Below are 16,923 nucleotides of genomic sequence, written 5' to 3'. Positions count from 1 at the left end.
AAGCAGGCAAGTACTTTTATAAGTAATATAAAAAAAATCAGTAAATATAAAATGATACTGATATATACTCCTGAATACTTACTGGCAAATTTCGCTAAGCAATGAAAGGATAAATTTGATAATTCAGGAACTGATTACATAACTTATAAACTTAGCCATGGTATTTGCTTTTTCCTCCATATTATTACAAGATTTTTGTGTAGTTCATCTTCAGTAGTAATCTCTGCTGTAATGGGGGGTGAGGATGATGTTAAGTTACATAACCACATTTCATAAGGCATCTTAAATTTGAGGAGAAAGGGCAAAACTTTGCTGAATGGACTTTGTAATTTTTAGCTTCTGGCCTCAATTAGCACTGACAGTATGAGTTAACTATAAATAATGATTTAAAAAGTTATTTTGCAATCCTGATAAAACCTTGAAAAATTAATAATCTGGTGACTCTTCTCCATTAACAAAAACAGAATCTTTTATATCCACACAGAGCATATTTACTAAAAATCAGGAAAAACTTTTCTCCCAGGTTTATTAATAAGGAGGGCAAAGATTTTAAAATGGGACATAAAAACTGCATGAAGATGTCTAATGTGACATGTTAGAATACACCAATAATTTCAGAGAACTTGCTAGCATTTAAAAACTGAATTGTTTTCTTACCCTTATGTGACAAAAATTGTCAACTGCCACATTATCTTCTCAGGAGGACAGGAGGACAGTCATCAGGACTCCTCGCAGCCTTTGCTGCATAACCTGAGAAGACCTTTTGTTTCTTTCTTGTTAGCAGCAGAGCCCTAGTGAGGCCTTACTGAGCCCCCTCCCTGATGGGACATGCAGCCAAGAAACTGCCTTCAGGATTCTGCGCTGAGCAGAGAACACTGAGGCAGGAGGGAATGGACACTCAAGAGACAAGCTGACCTAAGTAAAGTCATTCTGGTTTTAGGCTGACCCTTAACCTACAAGCCAGCAGCCACAAAAAGAGTCACAAAATTTGACTCATAGAAAACCGCAAAACCCCACTCCCTCCAGCAGTAAAAGCTCAACATTCTTCAAACTGCTCCCTGTAGGTAACTCTGCAACCCTAAAACAATGAAACTCACCACCCAATGTAAATGATAAACCCAAAGTTACAGAGTAAGCCCCTCCCTATACCATTAGCTAATTTTAAAAACTTAAAACCCTTCATTAGAGCAAAGAGGGTCTCTTCCTCATCTCGGATGAGAGATAGCTACTTTGTGAAATAGCTTTCTTCCAGCCTTAATAAATCTTTGTCCCTTTCTCTAAACACCTTGCTCCTGAATTCTTTCTCACGCCAGAGAGTTCTTGGCAAGGGGCTTTGGCTGTCTAGCATCAATAGGGCACAGTGCAAATAAGAAAAGAAGACAGGAAAAAAATCTAAAAGTCTTTACGATGGGTCCCTAAGATATGGCCCTGTAAAATAAGTTAGAAAAAAATGAGGTGGAGGGCCCTACCTTGCAGATCTTGTAGAGTGATTCCTGGCCATCTCCTCCAGTATCTTTAAAGTAATCATGTGCAGGAAATGTACGATGAATGTCTCGGGTAATAACACTCTCCTGGGCTGAGTCCTAAAACAGAAAAAACCAGACCCGGTCATTAATATAAAATTTCTTCTTAATTAAAAATAATATATATACACGCTAAAAAAAATACTCAAATTGTGCAAAAAAAGTATGCTGCCCCCACCAAAAATACCGGCCTCCCATTCCAGACCCATAGTCCCATTCACCAGACATAAACGCTACCAACAGTTTCTTTTGTATCCTTCATCCATCTATCTATAGATGTGTGAATATATGCTTATGTGAGAGGGAGGTGAGGGAGAAAAGTTGTATAAACACATCTCTATCCTCTGCTTTTTGAAGCACAAATAGAAAAAATCTGCTCCTTTCACGTAATAGGATAATGTAGAGAATATTTCTCATCAATACATGGTATTTAATTCTTTTTAAGAGCAGCTATCAAAAGGAATAAGGTATCCGAATATGGACATGCCATGATTTGTTTAATATTCTCCTATTAATGACTTCTCTGCATATTTCTGTTTATATTACAAGTAATATCACTAGGAACATTTTTTTTTTAAAGATTTTATTTATTTATTTGACAGATCACAAGTAGGCAGAGAGGCAGACAGAGAGAGAAGGGAGGAAGCAGGCTCGGTGATGCGGGGCTCGATCCCAGGACGCTGGGTTCATGACCTGAGCCGAAGGCTTTAACCCACTGAGCCACCCAGGCGCCCCACTAGGAACATTTTTATGCATATGCATGCATATGAGTTCAACAACAGGTTCCTACAGGTGGTGTTGCCAGGTCAAAGAGCATGTGCATTTCCATTTTTGATAAAGGTGCTTTCCCTCCAGAGGTGCTGTAACAACACATTCTTCAAACACTTGTGGAGTAGATGGTTTTCCACACCAGCCCGACACCACAGATTCTCTAACTTCTTAAATTTTTGATAATCTGATAAGTGAAAACTCAGACCATAGTAATTTAAAAAATAAAGATACCCATTGTTTCCTCCCGATAGGTTGATTACCTGACGCATTCATTCCAGAGAATAAAAAGCCCCAAACGACCACATTAGGATGACATATGCTTTAAAGATAAATCTAGAAGTTCCCTTTAAGACAAATTCAGGATCCAAAAGCTCAAAATTGAGTAAAAGTGATTAATTATTCATTTGATTTTATTTGATTCCCATAAATGTTGTTTATCTGTTTAAATGTCAAGAAAATAGGATGGGACTACTTTTAGCAACCCTGATGATGAAAATATTTTGCACAGTTGAAGCAAGCATCTGTGACTCCTAGTGCAAATTAAAGGTGTCGTTTAATGTCTTGCTTCCATAAAGATTTGAGCAAATCCCCCATTTCAGTTAAGATCAAGGAAGGAAAAAAATGTTTAATACATGAGTTACTTTAATGAGTGCTAGCTCCCTTTTTCTTTGCCTCTGGAAGTATGTAAGAAGGAAGTCGTTGATGAGCTCTAAGTTAAGCCAGGGCCTTCTCTTGCTGCCTTTTTCACTTCAGCTGCTGTTTCATGCTGAGTGGTAATTAGATCTTATACCATGTGGAGAAAGGACATAAACAGAAATGTTCCAAATTTGCTAGCAAACACCAAACACATTGCAAATCAGTCCAGAGGAAATTCCGATGGCTTAGAGGAATGCAATGCTACAGCTGAATAAAAATGAAACAAAAAAAATGATCATACCTTAAGTAAGAGGATACATAGAAAGCGTCTATTTACAAAGGCAAATGCAAGTTCTGAGGATAGAGAAAATTTTGAGGGGAGGTGGGAGCACAGAAGAAGGTGAATATAAAGGTAATGTACAAAGAGCTATGATCTGGTACAGAGTCTGAGGAGGAGCTTCCTTGTGTAGGGGATCTGGTATCAGGTAGAAGAAAGTTTTAGTTTTAGGTTTTTAGGTTTTCCCTAATAGAAAGGTTCTCTTTCCACACAGTCATAATTCCCACTTATAAGCTGTTTGAAAAGATGACCAATGAAAATGTTACTACTTCCATTGCCGAACTATTTCAGGGGCAAACATGTGCTGAGTGGTTCACAGGATAACTCTTTTTACACTTTTCAAGATGTTAAGGGAGAGACATCATTGGACTATATTCCCTGGAAACTGCCTACTCATTTGGCATCATACTGTGTTTAAATGGTACCAACAGTCTGATTCAGAGAAAGGGAAATTGATTAAAAATTTCTAGAAAGTAACTTTGCATAATACTGAGTAATTTTTTTCTATGCATACTTGAATCTTCCTGATTTGTTTCTAAAAATAAATGGGCAAAAAATCAAATGGAAATAAAAATCATCAACTTTTCCTGACTTTAATGAGCCTTCCCTTCCTAGGATTACTTTCAAATGCTTTCTACACATATGTGTTTCTAGAGTTTTCTTCCAACATATTGCTCTCAGTTGACTAAGGGAACAATTTCTGGAACTTCACTTTATAAACTAAATAAAATGTTTTTCTGCATTGTTCACTGATCCCTTTCACATAACCGAAGGTCAGGAGGTACACTAGAGTCTTAAAAATAGACCAATATGAATGAAATCGTGTACTAGACTAGAGAAAATAATCGTGTTTTCAAAGGTAAAGCTAATCATCTTCCAAATACTCATACTGTTGAGAGTAAGAACAGTATATATTTCAGGAATCCAGACCTGAGATTCGGGAGATTAGTCCCAAATTCACTCACTCTTTCAACAAATACTTGAATTGAAGCTGATGCTCTGTAAAAGGAAGATTAAATGATGATTTCCCTCTTCAATATTAATTTTCTATTTAGACTTATTCCAATTATAGTTGTGAATTTTTACACAAAATAAAATAGAGAAGGACCAAAAAGAGGCCAAATATTTCACCATCTAAATATCTGTAGTTAAAAGGTTTCATGTGAAAACACTTTTTTAAAAAAATATGACTAGAAACATTTTATAGCACAACCAAAATGGATATGAGGTCATTTTCGTGGAAGGTTCCTATAAGCAGAGTCTCTTTAAATCCTAACAGTTCTCATCGGAGTGGGGAGAGGAAAGTGGTTACTCCTTCATGGGCAACTACACCAATATCCAGAGAGGTTCACAACTTGACCTGCAATTACTTCCCAGTAGACACATCTCCCATTCTGATCTTCAGCCCAGTATGGTATATCAGTGGCTTTGGATCTATTTCTGGCCACTCTACTTAATATGTGTAGGATCCCAAACAAGTTATTTAATCTCACTAAACTTCAGTTTCCTCATTTGTAAAATGGGATGATAATGCAAAATTTATGCTATGCCAAGTGCTTCCTTATTTGCATACTGCCTAATAGAAATGGAGTATTCATTAAAGAAACAAGTAAAAAATAGTCAATTATTATTCCTTTTCCTTAAAAACCACATTTAACTGTTTATTATTTTTTATTATTTATTTATTTGTTTTAAAGATATTTATTTATTTATTTGAAGAGAGAGAGCACAAGGTGGGAGGAGGATCAGAAAAAGAGGGAGAAGCATGGGGCGCCTGGGTGGCTCAGTGGGTTAAAGCCTCTGCCTTCGGCTCAGGTCATGATCCCAGGGTCCTGGGATCGATCCCCGCATTGGGCTCTCTGCTCAGCGGGGAGCCTGCTTCCTCCCCTCTCTCTCTCTGCCTGCCTCTCTGCCTACTTGTGATCTATGTCTGTCAAATAAAGAAATAAAAAAAAAAAATTAAAAAAAAAAAAAAGAAAAAGAGGGAGAAGCAGACTCCCCGCTGAGCAGGGAACCTGATGCAGACCTCGATCCCGGGACCCTGGGATCATGACCTGAGCTGAAGGCAGACACTCAACCAACTGAGCCTCCCAGGTGCCCCACATGTAACTACTTAAATGTTTTGGTGAAAATCTATTTTAGACATCTTTCTGCATGTGTGCACTTTAAACAATGAAGCAAACAACGGTTTTTCTTTGGATATCATGAATGTTATGAACAGTGCTTTCAGCATGAGGAGAGTTTGATATATATATTCCCCATTTTGAATTTCCTATCATGTATCTTATGTGTCTTAAATTATCCTTATTTCTACTAATCCATGAATAAAAGCAAAAGTGAATAATTATTTGCATAAAGTAATGTTTATACCAACTGGTACACATTCTGGCCCCAGCTCTGCATATATACAGGAAATAAAGATATCACAACCCAGGAGGAGGATGGAAAGATCAGGGTTCAGGAGAAGCTGAATTTGCCAGAGGAGGTACCACGTCCATCACCACTTCAGAATTTAGCTTCTGAGAATCAGAGAAGGGTTAAAGTCATGGTTATGAAGAGGACAAATGCCACTGTCCCTCTCCCATGCCTTCCTTCTGGGCTATCAACACCAAGTATGTAACTAGTAGGCAAAGTCCTTGATGGCATCTGTCCTAACGAGCAGTCAGGTTGGGCCACACACAAAAGCTGACTCTAGCTGGAAGCAGAGAATAACTGTGAAAAGTTTGGAAGAAAGTCTTCAAAAGTAAGTTTTACCTGCCTCCTCGCCACCCCACACCCCTGACACTACCACCACGTAGAAACTAAATTTCTATTTAGTTTACTTTGAAGGTTTTTCTTTAATCTCCAAACTGCTAAGTCACAAGACTTAATTACCTTTTTATTTTCAAAAAAAGGTATCATCTCTAGTGTGATAAAATCCATGCTCCAACAGAGGATATAATTTGGCTTGTTGAAAATCAATTTAAAACCAACTCTAAGAGCTATGGTAAGTAGCTCGATTAACTTTTGATCATTTTAAGTGGATTCAATTTACAGCCTGCTATCGAGAGTATTACATGAGGCATTCTTCTAGTATTAAATATATGCCCTAAAATGTCTGCAATCCTCTTAATTCCTATTCCAAGAGAATCATCGCTTACTTATTTGTTGTGAGAAAAAAAATGAATACAGCATTCAAGTGTCAACAAGTATTAGGAAGATAGGTTTGGATGACCATAGCCTATTATTTTTTTTATAAAACAATTTCTGGGCTGTCAACAACTGGAAAGGTATTCTACTGCAGATGATTGTTTTCCCATGTGACCTTAGCACCAGATGAAGTATAAAAGTGATGTCGGTAAGTGAACACCTCGACTATACCTTAATTTGCTACATTTTTACAACTATGACATCTTTTCTTATTAATCCCTATTGTCAAATCCAAAGTATAATGCATTTTTACTTTTCATCTACCAAAAAGAACTTCAACTGTATAAATACCATGTTAATTTGTTAGTGTTATTAAAAATGCCACTGTAGACCATGCCTACTCACAGTCAGCAGATAAATGATTCAGAGCTTAAAAAGTACTTGACCTTAGAACGTGCCTTCTATTCTTACTTCACAGGGATCCTCCTTTAGTTCTATGTTGGAGCTAGATCTATGGTAATACATCACAAACTGGTCGGCTTACATGCTCCTGAAAGCAGATGGGTTTGCAGTGGTGGGTCTGATTTATTTGCCTTGATGTTTGCCAAAAATCCAAGGAGGCAGAGATAAAAGAGAAAATATGAAAGTGCATTCTAGTTTCAAACATGCTATTGAAATCGTGAGCTAGAAACAGTAACACAAAAAGAATGGATCATTGCCAGTCCTCATTCCTTGACTATGCAAGTGGGGGTGGGGGGCAGCCTTAGCATAAGTGAGATAATATGGAAGCAAAGAAATAAATGTTAATGAAATCCTACTGTAAGCAGCAACCTGTTTCCCAAGCATTGAACACACATGCTGCCAAATGTCTCAGAATCAAAGCCTGACACAAAGGTCAAAAATATAAGCCACATTCTGGCGTCAACTAGAAGGAAATCTCTTCGGGGAGAGAAGCAACAAGGAGAACTAAAGGGAGGGGAAGGAATGGGACAAGAAGAAGTGACAGAGTGATAGATACCTTGATCCCGAAGGATGTGCCAGGACTGGAATGGGAAACATGAATGCAATAAAGCATTCTTTGGGGACCAGAAGACTAAGCAGCATTGCAGCCTATGGGCACAGCCTGGTTTCCCAGAGAGCCTATGAAATTTAGGTCGGAGCAGAGATGACTCTCTATGACAAATACCTGGGGTTACTTTTAGACTCCAAATACACCCACCAAAAGCATCTACAGCCATATATGGGTATGTCCTCATTCCAGGGTTGCTAACCACTCACTGTCCCAAAATAAAGGTTCAACTGAGGCACTTGGTCTTGGAACCTCATTCAACAAGCAATGATAAACTCTGCAACTTCTGCTGGAATGAAGCACAATAACTGAACTCCATGGTGTTATTTTCCAAAGTAAGATGCATTTCTAACTCTGTAATATCTTGTAAAAATTATGATTTTTTAAAAAATTTAAGAGCTCCATATTTACTCCCATTGTATAAAAATAACTTATTTTTCCACAAAACTAAAGAACACCTCTAAATAACTAGCAATTGATAAAAATGCTTATTTTCACCTAATCTTTACATTTTATAACTTTATTGACTTTGACCGTGTACACATCTAGTTATTGTTTTTACAGGCTGAAGAACTCAATAATTTTAGAAAACATTCTACCACTCCTTCAATTACTTTATTTATTTTATTATGTTATGTTAGTCACCACACAGTATATCATTAGTTTTTGATGTAGTGTTCCAAGATTCATTGTTTACATATAACACCCAGTGCTCCATGAAATACGTGCCCTCCTTAATACCACCACCACCGGGCCAACCCATCCCCCTATCTCCCTCCCCTCTAAGACCCTCAGTTAAATGCTTCTCTTTGAAACTCTCTGAGCTCAATTAAATCTTCTTTTTTTTTTTTTAAGATTTTATTTATTTATTTGAGAGAGACAGTGAGAGAATACTAGCGGGGGAGGGAGAGGGTCAAGCAGACTCCCCACTAAGCAGAGAGCCCGATGCAGGACTCAATCCCAGGACCCTGGGATCATGACCTGAGCCAAAGGCAGACGCTTAACTTACTGAACCACCCAGGTGGCCCCTCATTTACATCTTCTTAAATCAAATGGCATAAAAATTGAATGTACATAAAAAATTAAGCTTTCTACTTGTTGCTTTGTATAAATTCATTTATGTATACAACAAATACTTGGTTCTGTGTATGTACTCAGAATCAGGCATTATATTATGTGCAGAAGATACAGCTGTTAGCAAGGCAACATCCTTTCCCTATGGGACTTATATTCTAGTAACACGGAAAAGAGACAAAAAACAAGTGTATCATATTGGTTAGAGAAAAGAACTCTGAAAAAAAATAATAAAACAAGGTAAATAGACAGTGAGTGAGGAGAAGGCTGATATTTCAGGTGGGGTGGTTTTGCCTTTCTGAGTGTTCAACTATTCAGAGAAAGGGCATTACAGGCAAAGGGGAAAGGTATGTGCAAAAACCCTGAGGTAGGAGCAGAACGGCAATACTTCTGGATACTTTCCAGAGTTTTACTGACCTTTGTTTGCAGGTGTCTTCAATGAATTGCCAAAAATTATTCCAATATTTTTCTGGACTAACATAGTTACCTCAGAAATTTATAAGTACTATTTAGATTTATAAATTTTATGATTTATAAATTTTATGATTTATAAATTTATAAGATGTTTTAATTCATACATTTGAATAATATCCTACTGGTTGCACATGTCTCTATGAAAGTTTACCATTCAAGCATCTATCTAACACCTGTCATGTGTAAGATACTGTACTAGGATTTACAGGATCAAAAAAAAAAAAGGATAGAGGCCATTATATCCCTAAGTTGCAAGAGATTAAGATCTTGTTAAGACAAGATATAGGTGCAAATATCACTGGAAGGAAACATATTCTAACAGCCAAATAAATGATATGGAAAATCCGGCAAAGAAAGCGACTATAGAAAAGTTCATTGGTGAAAGAAGCCTTCTCAGAAGATGAGGACTGGGTTGGATACCATAGACATGATGGATTCAACAAAATGGAAAGATCTCAAGAGAATACAGTTGATCCCTGAACAGTCTTGGGATTAAGGGCACAAACTCCCCATGCAAAAATCCACGTATAATTTTGATCCCCCCAAACTTAACTACTAAATGCCTACTGTTGACTGGAAGCCTTATCAAAAAATAAATAGTTGACCAACAAATATTTCGTATGTTATACATATTATACACTGAATTCATACAGTAAAGTGAGCTAGAGGAAAGAAAATGTTAATAAAGCCATAAGGAAGAAAAAATATACTTACAGTACTGTACTGTAATTATCAGAAAAAATCAGTGTATAAATGTACCCGCACAATTCAAACCCATTTTGTTCAAGAGTCAACTGTACGTTACAAGGTGGCATGAGCAGAGGTTCCAAAGCAGGAAACTACTCCTGGAATGCCCAGGAGATATGACTCTAATTGTCTGCAAAAGGGAATTTATAAAGGGGCAAGCTGAGTGGGATCCAGAATATGGAAAGATAATCTTGAATGAAGATGTTTTAACAGTCCTTTGGACCACAAGGAACCATTTCATCTGGCCATTTCATTTCCTTGTCTTTGTAGTCAGTTTTGTGAACTCTTGTTTCATTTTGATCTCATCTGATTTTATTCTCTGAAAGAATTAGTGTGTAGTGAAGAATTAACCTTATACGAAAAGAGTGCTGGCCTTTATCCCTATTTACTAGGAGGTGATCTCTATGCCCTTGGAATGCCATGCTTGATAGGAGGTCTTTGTTTGCATGTGGGCTTTGCGACCCAACAATCTAACCGTGTGATTTATCATGGGGCTTAGGGTCATGCAGCATAGGTTCTATCTATAAAGAGACTAAAAAACTAAAGGCCAGTCATGTGGGCAGTACATGAATAGCCCCTATAAAAACTCTGCACAGCAAGACCCAAGTGAGCTTCCCTAAATGAAGGAGCAATATCCCATGTATGTCATTACATACTGAAGCGGGAAAGCTATATTGTTAATGACTCCATGGGGAAAAGACAAAAAAAGAGTTCCATGTTTGGCATTTCTCCTGGACTCTGCCCAATGTGCTTCTTCCCTTGGCTGGCTTTAATCTGTTTCCTTTAGCTATAATACACTGGCACCATCAGTTTAACAGCTTCCACTGAGTTCCTTGAGTGTTTCTAGTGAATTATTGAACCTCAGAGTGATTCTGGTAACACCCTGAACTTACTGTGAGAAGTGACAGCAGTCTTGTGTGGACTATTATCCCTCTTTAACTTCTTAACCAGTTTTATTATAACAAGTTGATCATCAATAATTTTGAAAATCTCACTGTGGTATTCTCAGCAATAAATTTTGTTTATTCAAAGATATTTATTGTTGCCTATCATTTCCTCTGTGACAAAATATTATTCACAATAAAACAGTCTCCCAGTATTGTGTTAATTAGGATGACTTTTTAAAAAAAACCACCTTTAAGGTAAGGGCACCTACAGCTGGTTAGGCATCCAACTCTTGATTTTGGTTTAGGTCATGATTTCAGGGTTGTGAGACAGCCCTGCCTGGGGCTCTGTATTGGGGGTGGAGCCTGCTTGAGATTCTCTCCTTCCCTCTCCTTCTGTCCCTCCCCCTCAAACCCTACAAACAAACAAAATAAGTGAAATAAAAAATGAAAAATCACCTTTAATGCAGAACCTTACAGGTTAAAAATAACGGGACCACTACTGGCCATTTGACCACTTGTTCGCTGAGCTCCCCGAAAATCCAAATGTGATTAGTGAAGACCACTAAATTAAAGGGGGAACAGACAACTATTGAAGTGATCCTGTAATTCACCTACATAAAGGGTCACCTGAAACCTAAAAGGAGAGTGAGTGTAAGGGAACAATAACTACATTTGTAAGTAAATGTCAATAATGTATCTATTTTAAAAATCCTTTAAGATCAATAAAGTTCCACATGCTGGGATATGGATTTTGAAAAAGGCAATTAATTTTTATATGAGGCCAGGTTATATAATTGCCATTTTGTTCCTTTTTATAACAGCACATTTCCATTAACCTAAGTTTTTACTCACCTAGGAGAAGATGATGCTGATCACCACAACAGTAACAAAAGAAACAGGGCTAAGAACAGAAAGATTTGTTCCTGAGAGACTATAAGAGTTCTAATTCCCAATTACAAAGGTTATTTCAATGAATTAAATATCCATTAATCCCATCTAGTAAGTGTACTAAAGGTCATTTTTTTGTTTTACAAATTCTAATTAATATTATACTTTTCTGATAATGTACTTTGTTCAATTTTCCCTATTCAAGAGGGTCAATTTCTGTTTCTCCAACAGATTTTCCTGGAAATAGAAAAAAATGTTTTTTCCAATAAGGCATATTTGAAGCTTTATTAATCCTTTCTGGAATAAATCACGAGTAGAAACCTGGAGATTTTTATTCTACAACTTTTTTCCCCTCTACATTGATTCAGAAATGAGCATTACTATTCTAAGACTTAGGGGATCTAGGTAAATATATATTCCAACTACTCAACACAGTATATTCCTTTTTAGTTTCTTAACTGATCCCTTGTCTGTGTACTCCTTATCTGATGGTGTTACATCCTTACCCTTGTTCTCTGCTCACCCTCCATGTTCTTCCTGGGAAATCATATCCATTTTTGTGACTCCAACTACCATCTGTCTTCTTTCTCCTTGCTCTTCACTAAAGTAGATGCCAAGCCTTACCAGTTATCAGAATCATCTGAGAAGCTATTTTGGAACCCAAATCTCCAGATCTCACCTAGATTTAAAATCTCTATAGTACTTCCAGGCAAGCTGAATTTTTAACAAATTCCTACGCAGCCACAAGCAACAATCTACAAATTGTTATCTAGGAACGACTGGTCTAAGAGATCTATCATTTTATGTCTAAAACTGGACAAGTCAAAAACTCAAATCGGAATTTCCCATTTAATCAGGTGTCCCTTTATATTCTCAGTCTTAAAGGAGTGAAAGTCCATGTCTGAGCTGATATCCCAAGAGTTATTCTGCAAGTTGTCTTTTTCCTTTTTCCTCCCTTAGTCAATTGGTCCTTTGATCTTCCATTCAGTTGTATTAACTAACTGGTACCCATGCCTGAATATCCCCACTTGGGCATCACTTCTAGGTAGACCATGATCAGTTGTTATTTATCTTTGTTTCCTTGTCACTGGGACTTTGGTAGATGCTTTGTAAATGTGCTAAATAAATCAGAATAAGGGAAGCAGGCATGGTGAGTGTATACTCTCCATGATGGAGAGTATATATAATTTCTGTTTCAAGTTCTAAATTCCCTTGTAACCTCATTTAGTCAGATGCAGTAGCAAAAGGAAATAATCTGCCCCAAATCGAAGATGACACAAGTACTCATAGACTTACAAGCCAAACCTTCATAGCAAAATGTATACCAAAGTGTCCTTACTCTGAATGCGAAGGATGACACATAGAAGTAACTACAGCTATTACTCCAGAAAAAAACCCAAATGGATCTCCATCTTAAAAAAGAAATTAGTAATTCTACAACCATTGGAATAGCAAAAATTGTAATAAAAAACTGTTTGCAGTTTTCTCACTGTGTTTTACCTCATTTTATATGAAAAGCAATAAAAGATAAAGATACATTAAAATGTTGCATTATTTCGAAATCAGTCCTCTCACTTCAAAAACGCCAACAGATGAATCACATAATTATTGTGTTCAAAACCCTCCCAGAGGCAAAGCACATTAAATATGATGTTTTAGAAATCTACAGTAACCTTCCGATTTTACACGTTAACTCTTTCTCAGTAAAATAGCTTGAAGTAGCAGACTGAGATCACGTTTCGGCAAGAAGCAGGGAATTCTCATCCACTGCACCTCGTGATCATAGCGCTCAGATTCTCTACAAGGTTCTTAATACCATATGAAATCAAAGGAAGATACAGATCCTCCTCTTTTATTTGAGGGCCTTTTAGAAGTTACAAATGAAGGGAGTAAGGTCTTCTATTCTACTTCATAAGATTATAAGATACATATGAAATGAGGATTTTTTTTTTCCTATCTTCTAGACTGCTAGTTATTTAGGTTCTAAAACACTGACCTGGGAAACATTACAGACACACAGACCATTCTTGGCTGTGGTCCTTCTCACTTTTGAAGCACTACTCCCACTCCTTTCATCGATATCCATATTTGCTTCTGATTTAAATGCTAAGAGGGCCATGGATTTTTATGTATTTTTTTTTTTTTTTTGCTAATAGACCCAAGTTACTAAGAGAGGATGTTTAAAGTCTAAATTTCTGAAAAAGAAAATGTAACTGGTTAAACATTAAGAAATTGCAAAAGTAACCCCATTTATTTATTAAGTTGCCATTTGTGCTGGGACTTGGTTCAGTAGTCATGGGGACTGAAAGGAAGGGTCTACCCAGGTGTTTGTCTGGCACTGTTTCTTTATTTAGACCCGGTTCTACAAAGAAAAGCTCTCATTTTCTCAAAGCTCTAAGTGGTTGATACCAAGTCACACGTAACAGTTCCTATATTGCAAGGTAATTAGGCATAACTGACAATTATTCACAATATGAAAATAAGTAATATTATTCTTTAGACAAACCAAGTGTGTTTAGGTCAGTTAGGACATGTGTCCTTTTCTGGAACCACCAAAATTCGGTTATTACCGCTTTATGCTTAGACTGTGACAGTGGCATCTAAATCAGGACGGAGAAGATTTTCTCTATTTTACTCTGTACAGTACTTTCAGGTTAACCTAACTAAAGTGCTGACTTGCTCCTGTGTAGCATTCAAATCCATCTACAATGTAGCTCCCCCCACTATCCTCAAAAAACGAAATAAAACGAAACCTGATTCCATTCTATCCGAATCACATCCTATTCCACAAAATTGCACTGTTCTTTCAAGCTTCAATGCTTTTCTGCAATTTCCTCTGCCTTGGACGGCCCTATTTCCCACATTTCTCCTGTTGAAATCCTGTCCATTTATAAAGGCTCATATAGACTCCTTCCATGGTGCTTTCCTAATTATCCCAAGTGAAAATAATGCTGTCTTCCCTTATGACCTATAACATCACAGTATATAAACTTATACAAAACCTGTAACATATTGCTTTGGGGAAAGATGTATTGTAACTCCTCTAAGCTCCAGGCCACTTGGACATGGTGTCATATAGTAACACATTTAGTATTCCATACATAGGAGGGTCTGAACAGATAATTGTTGAATAAATGATTTTATGAAAGGAGAAAATGGTAAACCAAGGCAGAAAGTCAAGAGAATAAAGAATGAGCCTATGTTGTTGCTATTTAACTGGAAGGTGAGTCAAGTCCCACACTGAGCCACAAATGGAAACTAGGTTGGGCAAATCATCCTTCCTTGGGCACTCACTTCTGCCCTGTGAAATGCTCTGAGCTGGCTCCTTGGGGAGAGGGGGTATAAAAACCATCCTAAAACAGAATGTCATCTGACAGGGCTACTGCCACGGCCAATGCCACAGTGAACGTTTTTACCCACAAGAAACAGGTGGTCTCATTGTTCAAAACCCTGCTCTTCTAGGGGTTCCTCAAAGATAACTTTGGAGCAAGTTAGCACATTTTCGTTCATAATGCTAACTTCCCGATTTTTTGTTGTTGTTTTTGTTGTTGTTGGAGAGAGAGCAGGGGGAGGGGCAGATGGAGAGGGAGAGGCAGAGACTCCCACGCAGACTCTGCATCAAGCAGGGAGCCAGGCATGGGGCTTGATCCTACAACCCTAAGATCATGACCTGAGCCAAAACGAAGAGTCAGACAGAGGCTTAACTGACTGAGCCACTCAGGCGCCCCAACTTCCCGATTTACAGGAAAGAATAAAAGAGGCCTTCACACAGATTTATTGTGAAAAAACAGAAAGCATACATTTTACTTAAATCTACCTCCCACCTAGCAAAGGCTAGAATGCTTTATGGAGTGCAGTGCAGCAATGTTCTAAATAGCCACCGAAAACAGCACTCCTCCAAGTTAGTATTTCTTGCTGACTACAGTTGGGCTATGTTCACGATCATAGTGGTAAAATAGAATACACAGATCTGAAACATGAAGAGGATAGCATGAACCAGAGAACCTGTAACAAATGTAGCAAACTGAGAGCTGCAGGGAGGGGAAGGGAGCAGTGGTAGCTTTGGACTCTTTAAACAATAAAGATGCAGCATTCTGAGCTCGAGTGTCAGTCGAGAGGACAACTTTGCCCTTGCCACCAAGGGAGCATCTGCAACTCCTGAACGTCAGGAGGAAACAGAGTTGGGACGGGCTAAGTGAAGCAGAATGAGTGGTCTGGCTCTAACCCCGAGAGCAGGTATTGCAACATCCCTGTACCACCGGCCCTGGTGAGAATCAAGGAGATATCCCGAAAGTTGGGGACAGGGGTTAAAAAGGGAGGGAGCACAACAATATTTCATGAGCAAAAGAATTCTTAACTTCTTAGCTTTTTGTTTGCATTTTACTGAAGGATTTAAGTAGGACAGCTGCCCTATAAAGAAGGTGTACTAAATTCAATGTGCTCAGCTACATTGTAAGTTTAGTTGTCTTTAGTTGTCTTTAATTTTATAATTCCACAAGAGTTAAAAGCTACTGTGTTTGCCCCAACTTTAGGTTCCCAGAGAAAATGTAAGACGCCCAGGTAAACTGCATGGGATTTAATATTGCATGGGAAACATTTATGTTGAAAAATTAGTTATTGTTTCTCTGAAATTCAAATTTAAGTGAGCATCCTATTATCTGCTAAATCTGGTAGCATTATCCAGTTTACTAATATCGCAGTGCTGGGAATATCAATTCCTGAGTACTCTTTATATACCTTTTTTTCTGTTCAGTTGTTTTTACTTACTTGGTCTGAAAGTTACCATATTTGATGTGAACTAGTCACATCTGACTTCTCAAGCAAGTTGTGTTAAATTTACTTAATACAAATGAGCAAATATTAAACACCACAGATACTGCTATGAATAGATTGAGAAAGAGCTATTCTAAACTATACAAGACTGAGAGGAAAATGAGGACATCTAGATAACAATGCACAGACACCATTATTAATGAGAATACCAAGCCTGTGAGGCTTAGAAAAACTGAATTGATGACCTGGAAAATAAGATCAAATTAAGATATAGAAGACTGGTCTGAGGTCCCTGAAGACATGAAGGCAGAAAACAGATAAAGATTCCTCTCAGTGAACAGACCACAAAGATGCTGAGAATATTCACTTAAGTCGGCAACACTCTTGTGCTTAAATGTCAAATGAAGATCAATCAATTAACAACTGAAAAGTTTCTCTAGTCAAAGGAATGCTTCAAAATTAGCGTAAGGGCATATACCTACAACTGAGATTTCCGTGTTGTGCTAATCTTTATCAAAGGAAAATTAATTGGGGTGCCTGGATGGCTCAGTGGGTTGAGGCCTCTGCCTTAGACTCAGGTCATGATCCCAGGGTCCTGGAATCGAGCCCCGCATT

The 16,923-nt window shown here is 37.7% G+C and overlaps 1 protein-coding gene across 2 annotated transcripts in view; it reads right to left on the bottom strand.

Annotated features, from left to right (window-relative positions):
- RABGAP1L (RAB GTPase activating protein 1 like) overlaps window positions 1-16,923 on the bottom strand; it is a 757,100-nt gene that overhangs the window by 314,744 nt on the left and 425,433 nt on the right. For both annotated transcript variants that reach the window (XM_080824387.1, XM_080824388.1), the window contains exon 14: window positions 1,470-1,583. In XM_080824387.1, coding sequence (XP_080680513.1) covers window positions 1,470-1,583 — 114 coding nt within the window. The remainder of the gene's footprint in view (window positions 1-1,469; window positions 1,584-16,923) is intronic.

Source organism: Martes martes (assembly GCF_963455335.1).
Source record: "Martes martes genome assembly, chromosome: 15".
NCBI classification, from domain to species: Eukaryota; Metazoa; Chordata; class Mammalia; order Carnivora; family Mustelidae; genus Martes; species Martes martes.
This window is presented reverse-complemented; position numbering and strand designations above follow the sequence as displayed.